The sequence below is a fragment of the Vanessa atalanta genome, chromosome 3 (assembly GCF_905147765.1).
Source record: "Vanessa atalanta chromosome 3, ilVanAtal1.2, whole genome shotgun sequence".
Taxonomy (NCBI): domain Eukaryota; kingdom Metazoa; phylum Arthropoda; class Insecta; order Lepidoptera; family Nymphalidae; genus Vanessa; species Vanessa atalanta.
In genome coordinates, this window is record NC_061873.1 from 4,119,323 (window position 1) to 4,131,359 (window position 12,037).

The following is a 12,037-nucleotide window of genomic DNA, read 5'->3' on the forward strand; positions in this document are numbered from 1 at the left end:
TACCAATTCAGCGGAAGATTTTTATATCTTGTGCATTCCGGATAAAAACTCTTTATACAAAATCGGTGTTTTTAAAATTTGACAAAATCTTAAACAAGTTTAATCTAAAGTTATTGTAAGCGACATTTGTATTTATTCCAGACGGATACTTGATTAACGCGGAGATATGAAGCCGGTCTTGAAATACGGGTAGTATTCGTGTATTCCTCATTATGTATACGTCATTTAATTTTTGGAAATACAACATTCATAGTCATTCCACCGTAAATTAAAGTAAAATCAGTGTGACGTATGTGTTCCGAGCAACTGAAGTTGATTTTAGTGTGAACATAATAATACTAAAATTAATGAATTGGAGCATTGGTATGTTTGAAAGCCTTAGTCGCAAGAAGTATTAGTTGTCCGATTTCAAAATATATTTCTTTGTGTGATCCGTTCACCGAGAAGGACTTCGTAGGCTTCGTTACTTCCCATTACGACCCCTAGGAATAGAGCATTAACCATAATCTAGTAAATTTTAGGTATACACACATGATGTGTGTGCAAAACAAGCATGTATAATCCAATGTAGAAGCGGTTGAAACTGCGGGACATAGCTAGTAAAAAATAAGAAACTATACATGTCGACATAATATCAGTTCTACGAACGTTAGAAGTGTCTCCGGGGATTTCTTTGTTATATCATGTTACTCGCAAAAGATGATGAATTGCTTCATGTAAAAAATGGTATCGCTCACGGGTAATGCGACTGTACGTAATGTGCCGCTCTTAATCTCCTTTTGTGTTCGGGCTAAAAGGATTTATCCGGTTCCTTTTTACGTGTGAACGGTGCCACGATTTTGATAGACTTACCAAATTGTTAAATACTATCTTTGTAGGACACTATTGAGAACAAGAATAAATACTAAATTAGGTAGAAAAACTTTAGTGAATGTATTTTTGAACAAAATTTTGTACCGGCAGACAAAGTAGGTACAGTATTACCAAATAATATGTTAGCCATATATGTATATAATTTTTTGTCTAATACGATCTTAAGATAGGGCTTTTTATTGATTCTTAAATAATTAAAGTTGAGACACTGATATTTTATATTTTTTAATTAAAATATTTTTATGTCACGATTTTAAGCAGATTCTTGGTGAGGGATTTACAGAGTCATGATACTCATCTACATAAACAAATATGCGACGTATATTTTTCGACAGAAAATTGTATTGATTATAATTTAGTTATTACAAAAATAATAATTAGCTTTTAAAAAAATTAAATAAGAGATTGCACAAAAACGTTGCAGTTAATTTATTCATAGGATGTTTATTAATTAAATATATTTAAATTTCATTATGAATATTATATATACCTAGTATATTTACGGCTTCTGTCTCGCAGGAATACGTATGAGCAACGGCATACAAAATTACAAAATGTATAAATTAGCAACATTACGTTACGTTTCATTACATTATAACTTATTAAATGATGAATCCATTTTTACGTGCGATTTAATTAATTTTATATTACATTTCCATAGTCATTACACGCTAAAGTTGCTTTGGACATGTTATGAACACGTTAAAAATTCGCTATAACAATGTATAAACCTTTATACTTATAGTTTATTTTTAATTAAACTCAACGTAGCTTTATTGTAAAGTTTCGCCGACATTTTCATATTACACGGCGCCGTCTTCGAGGCGCGTGTTCCATTTAACAGACTCAATTTGAATAAGCCTGACACGGAGGTGACATCTCGTAGCGGTAATGCAAATTTCCTCCCAGCTATCGTCGAGTGCCGTAGTTTCCTACTATTATTTGCCACCTGAATTGCCTGTCAATCAGGGCCCGATTGTATCAGAGCAGTTTGATTAAGTCATTTTGAGATTACGCTACGTCATTTACACGTCATATAGTATACGCGAATGCATAGGTCTATTCATTACATGTATTTTGTTTAGTTATAATATAGGATTACTATACAGTAAAGCAAAAACCGACAAAGGCAAGAGCTTGTTCTTAAGGAGAAGTTTTTGAGTTAATTCTACCACGCTGTTCCATTACGGAAATTCTTGCAAGTCAAGCATTTCTCTCGTCTTCTAACTAGTGGTAAGCAAGGGTAATAGAGGTAAACTAGTGGTAAATTGTAAACACAAATTGTATACGTAAAAACTCAGGCATGTTTTACCGGATTTTAACTCGCAATCAATCTATAAGATAGTGATCTATCTATCCGGCCATCTTAGCGTATTACATCGTACTATTATTATTTTTGAAATAACAAACATCTTATCTTTTAGAGGGGAAATATTTGAATCTCAGTGTATTATGTTTTTAGTGGGTGCAATTTTTGCGTCAGAGAACCTTAATTGCGATTAAATGTGGATATATTGTAATTATGTGTTCGCGGTTTTTATATTAACCTTAAAATATTATAAATATTTATATACCCACTTAGCTTTAAATATTGTATAAAGTACTATATATATTTCATGGTAAGAAGTTAAACTACTAATAATCATAATAATTATAATAATGACATTCCACAATAGTAAAATACAAATATCCAAAAGAAAAAATATATGTATCGTTTTCCATAAAAAATATTGTCCATCTGTGCCCAATTTATTATGCTAAAGTTTCTCATATGTTTTCGGACTTTCATGTTACTTATAAAACTTTCTTGTTGGTCTTTCTACCGACGTTACTGGCGTATATAAGTTTTGCCAAACTTATCGTTGGCTTAGGAGTTTTCACGTGATGAGATGAAACAATAATATGACGAAAGAACATAAGTAATTAATTATTATAATTGCGAATTACAACCCCATAATTTAGTCAAATAGTTCAAATCACACATATTTAAAATATTGACTAAGTTTGAAATTCATATTTAAAATAAACGCTTGTTATTATTACTTATTAAATAGTTACGTAACAACTTCTTCCTCAGAAATATAGAAAAATAAAATTAATAGTCCCGCGTCTATTGTTGAAGGTACAAAAGGGTACCCTCTTTACCTCTGAAACAACACACGTTAGACCGCATGAATGGCAACTTATCGATGGTGTAAGGAGTTATTTGCTTCTTGCAATGCTGATATTTTTGAGCGAAGGTCACTATTTGCTGGTGTCCATTGTACCCGAATGACTTTCTAAATAAAATATAAAGACGTCAGCCCAATCAATAATAGTAAAAACTTGATTTTTCTATCTTTGTTTCAATTTAGTAAATATATTTGAGTACTTAAAGCGTCAACATTTGAAAAGTGCCCGAAAGTTAGGAAATTAAAAAAGTTTAAGAATTAATATTGTTCAACTGCGAGTACAAATATTGTTCTTTTTGTTTAATCTTTTTATTCTGTATTATAAAATAAAATTTTCGGCCAAGTTTGAAATATAACGTAATATTCTTGAAAGTCATATTATTACATTTTGTATTGTTTACATTACATACATTAACAGCCTGTAAATTTTCCACTGCTGGGCTAAGGCCTCCTCTACCTTTGAGGAGAAGGTATGGAGCATATTCCACCACGCTGCTCTAATGCGGGTTGGTGGATTGGATTGTGGTTGTATTATTTAATTAGTAGGTATTTAGTGTGTACATTTTGGGAGAGAATAAAATACTTTAAATTTAAATTCTGCAGCCTCGCTATCAGAACACGTCACCCCCCCCCCCCTCTTTTTTGAAACTCAAAAATATTATTTTAATTTATTTGTTAATTTATTTATATATAAATTTAATCTGGTAGATTAGAAAAACGATAAAGTAAATATTTATTTTAATCTGTATACGAATATCATTATTGTTATTAAGAATCCATGAACATGTACGTTGTATTAGTATACGATGTGGATGGGTATGATGAGGCGTTCCAAATACATATCGACTTGGTGGTATTCGTAGCTTTGCCGCTTGCCAGTCCCACGGATCGTCACGATATTTGGCTCGCTTCCAACCAGCATTATTCGCGCTGTTACAAATAAATGCGCTATTTGCTCGTATTCAAACTTTTAAGATAAATAAAAGCAATATCTTAAGAATAGAATAACCTACTTATGTAATGTACATAAAGCGTTTTTTGTATGTATTTTATATTGCTTCTATTTATTTCGATCTTGAAAGGATTCAATAGGTGTGTTTAACTATCAACATACACACTGCTGGGCTAAGGCCTCCTCTACCTTTGAGGAGAAGTTTTGGAGCATATTCCACCACGCTGCTCCAATGCGGGTTGGTGGAATACACATGTGGCAGAATTTCGTTGAAATTAGACACATGCAGGTTTCCTCACGATGTTTTCCTTCAACGCCGAGCACGAGATGAATTATAAACACAAATTAAGCATATGAAAAATTCAGAGGTGCATTCCTGGGTTTGAACCCGAAATCATCGGTTAATACCCGAAATAATACCCGAAATAATCAGTTAATATGCACGCGTTCTAACCACTGGGCCATCTTGGCTCTTAACTATCAAGATGTATAGCAGTGTTGATAAATATACTAATATCTGTCTGTTGCTCTTTCACGGCCAAACCACTTAACGACGACTTGACGACCGACTCTAAAACACGAGCAAAGCCGCGGCGTCTAGTAGACATATAAACTTTAGATGGTTCTATTATAGCTCACGAAGATTGTACTTTCTTGTTTTTAGACAGGTTTAATTATATTGGCAATTTGTGGGAAATTCCTTTGAGAATACTTAAAGGTATTAGTTTACGTTACGTTTAGTCGATAAGCCGCAGTCAACAAGACAAAACACGTCGCAATAACTTATTCAAATGAACTTAGTATTTCAAAGTTAATACTCCTAGTAGGATTTTAATTGAAATAGTTTTTTCTAAACAGGCTTAAATTATGTAGCAACATTTACTAACAATACCCTAAGTTAGAATAACCTATGACTTAACAATTTAAAAAAAAAAAAAATACAAAATCATAATACATGTTTTTTTCAAATAGGCTCTTACACGCATTTTAACTTTGTACAACATTGAATTAAATTAAATTATTTTTTGTTTTACAACCCTTAGACAAGAATTATATTTTAAGATATTATAATAATTAACGGTATAAAATTTCGCTACTCGATTTAAACGTTACAATTTATTATTTACTTCATATTTCAAAGTGCTTTGTAACTTCTAAAAGCTACCTAAAGAAATGAAGCAATTTCATCCTTTCTTTACCAGCCATGACGTGGCGTCTAATACCTAGTTTTCCGAGACCTTGCAGCTCGAGGTAAAAAGATTAATTTGGAAACCCTTAGAAAAAGATAACAAATTGCTCTTGGTTGAAGATTAGATTGTTCAAAGATAATACGACTACAATACGTTGCTGTAGTTTCACTAATCTTCTTTTGTTGTGAGTATTAGACGATTTATTGGATACGTCTTTTCATGTTGGTATTAAAAGTTATAAAATGCTTGGAATAGGGTATAAAATGGTTTTAATAAAATAATACTTATAATTTATTATTAAACTGAAATTTACAAAAGTAATTGTAGTGGTAATGCATACATTAAACAAATGTATCATTTATACCCACTGGCGATGTGTCTGTACTACGCGCGGGACCAATTTGTGGCCGGTACTTGACAGCATCTTTTGAAATATTTTATATCCAAAATGAAAATTTATAAACGATAACCTAATGTTTTATTTTGATATTATATAATATAAAATTTAAAATAAAATTATATAGGTATATCTTTTGCACTTATAATAAAAAAAAAATACATTATGATTTCCTAAATAATTATAATATCTTGAAGTTTAATTGATTTTTAATGTCAGTTTTACACCTCACTGTGATACTATAAATAGTTTAGAAGAAATAAAATGTACAAAAATTAATAATATACTGACAACTTTCACATTAAATTTAGTTTCAGTTTCGAATACCTATGTACGTATATTCTGACATCGCTTCAAATTTCCTGCTGCCGATCACCGAGGGGCGTAGTTTCCGTACAACTAGTACGAAAATTAACCTACAATTCCGTTCGGTAAATTAGTGAATTACATACTTGTCTTTTATGAAAGCAATTTAAATAAATGTTCAAAAGATAAGAAAATATTAAACTTATTATTAATATCTACATAAACTATGTAATGTTTAATTTAAACTCTTAACTTTAAAATTAAATTTAAACTATTCAATGTACTTTTTGTTTTTAAAGAAACATTTTACGATTGTAAATAAATTATTCAATTTAGAAACATTAAACTTTGTCAAATTAAGAATTAAATCGGTCGAGAATAGAAAATACCCTGTGAAGAACGACCGATAAAACTCAGCAGTTTGAAAACAACTCAAATCTTTAGCGATTAGATACCAATTCTCTATTGCTACTCAAGTCAAAGAAGAGCTAATTTGATTCAGAAAAAGCTTAAAGAAACATTTCGAGACTTTAAATAATCTGCTTTCAGTTTAAATTATGCATTTTTTAATAAAATTGCATTGTTATTCGAGTTTATTATTCAACAGCTTATAAATTATTAACAACTAAACCTTAATTCTGTTTCAAATTACGTTCAAGTCTCGATTGTAGAGTACTCGTTCAAATATCACAAACGTAGTTATCCGATCTCCTGGGACGAAATTGCGGCTGCCACGATATTTCGTATCGTATAATAAAATTATAGTCTGTCGTTTTGAGGAATACTTTATTTATATAGTTACTTTAAACACGAATACACTCGTATATAATAATATACGAGTGTATTCGTGATAACGTTACATTACGTAGCGATATATGTATATGCATAAATTAATAATTGTATATTTGTAACCTCCTCGGTCTTAAGCTAGCTTGTGGACTCAAGGTCCTAAATTTCAAGCCTGAGTCAGCAGAGGAAGGAAATAATTGTAAGCAGCCCAGAATTAGGTAGTTGGAGTGCTATACTCCCGTGCCTCGTAAAGCTCTTAGTTCCTGATTTGTCTCTGGGCGAGTGGGGTTATGGAACAACGGAATATGCTCCTTTGTTTGCGTACAAACACACTACTGCGTAGATGGCTAATCTTTGTGATTAGTAGCGGTAGCCTTAGGATTACACTAATTGTGTTATTATTATAATATTAGCGATAACTTACATAAACCATATGTATAATGAATAATAAGGTCTTTTAAAAGTAATATCGATTATCCACCCACAAGGAAATAGTTTGAAGTGCAAAACTTCTATAAAACACTTAGGATTTGGCTCCGTTCATTTTGTATTTCGTAAGAAAATTTTAAAAGAACACGATGCACTCGTCAGGATAAAAATATGAAGAGGCGTAATACGAGAAAACAATTATATTAAAATAAAACGTGGAATTATTTAATATAAATGAGCTTATATTCTGTTAACGGTCACATTGTCATAATTTTCTTTTCTTCGTATCAACGTAAATCTCATTATACTCGAAGAAATTGGGACAGGAATAAAAAATACGCTTTCTTATTAATGTCGCAAGAGTCTTAAGGAAATTGACAGTATCTTCACTGTATTGTTATTAAACGCTTAATATTTTCTTCATGATTGTATTAAAGTTTTATTTTTAACTTTAACAATGATATTTATAGTTTCTTTTAAATAGTTTTCTCTTATAAAAGTAAATATTTTTAAGCTCTGAATGTTATTAGCTCGGTATGTGGACAGTTAAATTGCCTAACAAAATATTGACTTGGTTGCGGTCCAAACTTTTATTGGTTGCCAGTCCCATGGGTCGTTGCCAATCCTTGGCAAGATTCCAATTGACGTTATGTATACGCCGTCGTTGGTAATACAAAAACAAGACATGTAATTTGTTAAAAAATAAAATAAATTTTATTTTACTTTTCAAGTAAGTAAATGTTAAGCAATTATTAGCATATTTTAGTCATCTATGCTGCATGCATGCATAACTTTAACATACTAATATTATACTTTATTGCATTCTTAATCAATTAAACGCATCGGGTATAAAAAACGTCAAATTAATCTGTCGTCATCATTGACATTTTCACATCTAACAATTGTATGGTAGATCCAAATATATAAATAAAACATAAGTACCTACACTTGATCTTTATTAATGTGACACAAATTTCCTTTTATTAGGGGCCGATTTCCAATTATAAATAATTGATTACTCTAATTGATCTGCCAATCAGTTCGGTTATATATGTCTCTGTTCAATATTAATTGCAAATCATTAGGAAGAGATAAATAAAAATATATTTTTACGTGTGACGTACCTATTTGCAGACAAAATGGTTCATTAATTATTTTTATCTTCGTTTGTAATTAAATACTCAATATTAAAATGATATAAACTTTTTATTTGTTAAATCAACATATTTTTTCAAACATTTGCCAAATCCAGATTACATTTATATTACATTTAACTAAAACACTGTAGGGACAGTTATTTATATCAGGTTTTATTTATCAATAAAAATAATACGTTTAATGTTCAAGGTGTTTAACAACGTGACCTTAAACTATTATATTTACTTATTTTTAACTTGTTCGCCAGTTGATACAACAGCACAGTACGACGCGGTGCGGGCGTATCTCAAGGAACTGGACATTTCTAGTGCTGTGTGGGTCGGCCTGATCCGCAGCAATCCAGACGGCGACTTTACTTGGACGTACGTAATACGTGAAAAATAATTGTTATATTTTTTTATTTAATAATCTTTGCTGTTGTTTAGTTTGACTAAGCAATTTATTACAATCTGTTTACGATCAAATGATAAATAAACATTTTTTTTTGTCAATCAGATTATACAATAATATATAATATTGTCACCTAAAAATATTTTATGTAAGTGTGTATGTAATTTTCGTCACCAGAGATTATCGCGGTTTAAGCGGTGATGGCTACTGGAGCTCTGCACCGGATGCCCGTTCTGCTCCACTATGTGCCGCTGCTGACCCAGCTGCTGACTACCGCTGGGAAGCAAGGGCTTGTGGTGGCCCTTCTGTGGCCTCGTTCATTTGCGAACTCCCAGGTAAAAGAATAAAGTAATTTTTGATTAAAATATAAGTTGGGCTTTAAAGTTTTATGTAAATAAACAATTGTACGTATCATAACGAACTACTTTATCATTCCAATTTTTACAAATACATATACAGATGCAAAATAGATACAGTAATGCAATTTAGTCGTGATTTAACTAAGTACTTCAATTACTTAAAATGTGTCTCTCAACGTATTGAAAAAAACTTATTTTTCTCAATAGTTCCACAATGGGCACTTGGAAATGAGGGTTGTATGGTGAGAGCTTTGCCGGCTTTGACAGCCCTATATTTACCTGAAAGCGCAGCGGTACAGCTCACTGCGGATTGCGGTCTAGCTGGCGTGAAACGCGTTCAATGTACTGGAAACATGGTATGACACTATGAGACGGTTTTAAAAAAGATTTTAAACTGTATTACGGACTATTTTTAAAATCTATTTATTTTACAGAAACGTGAGGATCTCCTAAGTGAGTTATCATGTACTGAAGATGAACAAACATCTACTTCTTCAGTTGTGACATCATCGACTATGTCCTATCAAACCTCAACCGATTCCGCATTTTCTGATCAAGAAACTAATAACGAAGCTAGTACAGAAGAAAGTAGTACAACTGAACATGAAGATGATATCAATCAATCTAGTACTAAGTTGTTCACTAAAACGTTTGTAATTTCTAGCACTGTAGATACATGGACCCAGAAACAAGAAGTACCCATCACTAATTATAGAGTTCCATTAGATAAAAGCATCAACTTAGATATTATAGATAACAATAATCTATTAAATAATGATATTCCAAAATTAGCCAATAATGATGAATTCTTCACGAACGAGGAGACTGAGAAGTTAGAAGATGAAAAGAACATGCAACATAAAAAACTACACGATGAACTTGCACGTCTCGGTAACTTTGAAACAATATTTAGCCAACCCACTGATCATTTTGTACCGCCTTTAGTTATGGCAAAAGCTAAAATTAGTGACGATATGACAGCTTTGTCAATTGAAGAAAAATTAGCACAACAGTTTGCTGAACGACAATTTATAGGACATGATAACATACAAAATGATAATTTAGATATTAAAAACGACACCAAAGAAATTTCTTCAACAGAAACTCTAGACAAATTATATATAACGGAAAATCCATTAACAAATATCATGTCTTCCACTAGAGTTAATGATAATGTAAGTAATACAAAAAATGTCTTACCAAAAAAATATAATAATAAATACGACTATACTAAAGGGAAATCTTTAAAGAACCGAATCCCTACTAAATCTACAGAATATTCGTCACCATCATACAAAGATAAGTCAGACGCAACGTACTCAACAAATACACCGTTGAAAACATTTGAACCAAAATTTCATTCTAATAATTACCGGGTACCGGAAGAAGATTCATCTCTTGAACTTACTGTAATTATAAAAGAACCTGAATTGAATGGTAAAAACAAAGATATACAAACGAATTATTCCATTTTGGACATTGGTGAATTTGAAAAGAAAAATTCGACGAAAAATGAAACAGAACACAAATTAGCGTACACTGTAACAACGGATCATCAAGTTATAATAAGTGATGAAGTTATCAAAATTGAAATAATAAATGAGAAAAAAAACAATCATTCTAATATAGATATCACGGTGTATGAAATTACAACCAAAGTTCCGACTTATAAAGATGACATTGAAACTAACAAAAGTGAAATTTTAAAACAGTCTAACCAACCTACAACGACACAGCCTAATGACTTAACGTTTAACAAAACTTCTACTCTTTCCTCTGTAAATGATTTAATTACCGCTTCTATTCGTCCCACTGAACGGAATTTAACTTCATCTGATATAATATCCCAATCTACTGAAGCGACCTTAATAACTGTTACTAATGATTTAAGTACCGATTTGGATACGAACAATTTGACGTTTGATTTTAAGAACCAAAATATATCTGAAGACATATTTAAGGCACTCAACATTTCAACTAATGAAAACGACGATGGAGGCAATGATGCTGAATTTATTGAGCATTTAGAAAAGAATGACACAGATGTAACATCCGAGATTGATGATTTTCAGTCACCGTTATTATCCGGCGCAAGTGAACCTTTACATAAGCCCAACAGGTCTAGGCGACCGCAAACACAGAATCGAGCAAATAAATTTAACCCATTTCGAATTTTAGGTTAGAAATTTTACACAACATTCCTGTATTTTAACTGCCATACAAGGAAATTCTAATAATAAAAAATATAAATGACTGAACCAAAGTAAAACATCTACCTAGCAAGTATTTCACTTTCACAATAATATTGTGATGGCACTGTGCACTTAGCTGATTCTCATATTATATAATCAGTGGTTTATAGTAGATTTATCATGATTCATTACAATTTTTTCAAAGTAAATTTGCACTGCATGTTTCCATACTATACTTAATATATTTTTAATATCACTGACATTATAATATCATCAATATGTATAAAATAAAGTAGTCAATTCATATGCTTCAAAAAAGCATAGCTATGTCATCATTATAAATGGATTTCGATACGTTGCGATCGGATTTTTAGAAATTGCCCTTCAAAGCGAAGATAATCAAGATTGAAATAATTTTAGTCTTTTATCTATTCTGAAACACATATCTTATGAAACTTTATGTTAAATTTTTTAAAGCGAAGACAGATAATACTACGCCTGCAATTTATTTTCACAGATTAAAATCATATTTTGGTTAAATTTTTATCTTTTGAAAAGATGCATAAATGCATCCTTTTGAATTTTTAAATATACTTTTTACAAATAATGTTATCTAAAGGTTTAGATTCGTAGAACATCAACACAATTAGTAGTAAATAAGTAATATTCATAGTTATATTTACTGTTATTAAGAAAATGAAAATTCATGAATCATATCATTCTAGAATAAGTCTTAAATGTTTTATAAAGATACTCTAAGTAATAAATTATAAATTAATTAATAGCACAGTGAATGGAAGAACTTCAACACAGGCGATAAAAAGAAATAAT

The 12,037-nt window shown here is 31.0% G+C and overlaps 1 protein-coding gene across 1 annotated transcript in view; it reads left to right on the forward strand.

Annotated features, from left to right (window-relative positions):
• LOC125076996 overlaps positions 1 to 11,734 on the forward strand; it is a 40,841-nt gene extending 29,107 nt beyond the window's left edge. Inside the window, exons 3-6 of the mRNA XM_047688764.1 lie at positions 8,513 to 8,627; positions 8,833 to 8,990; positions 9,222 to 9,370; positions 9,449 to 11,734. Of these exons, the coding sequence (XP_047544720.1) occupies positions 8,513 to 8,627; positions 8,833 to 8,990; positions 9,222 to 9,370; positions 9,449 to 11,197 (2,171 nt within the window). The 3' untranslated portion in view covers positions 11,198 to 11,734. The remainder of the gene's footprint in view (positions 1 to 8,512; positions 8,628 to 8,832; positions 8,991 to 9,221; positions 9,371 to 9,448) is intronic.
• The last annotated feature ends 303 nt before the right edge of the window (positions 11,735 to 12,037 follow it).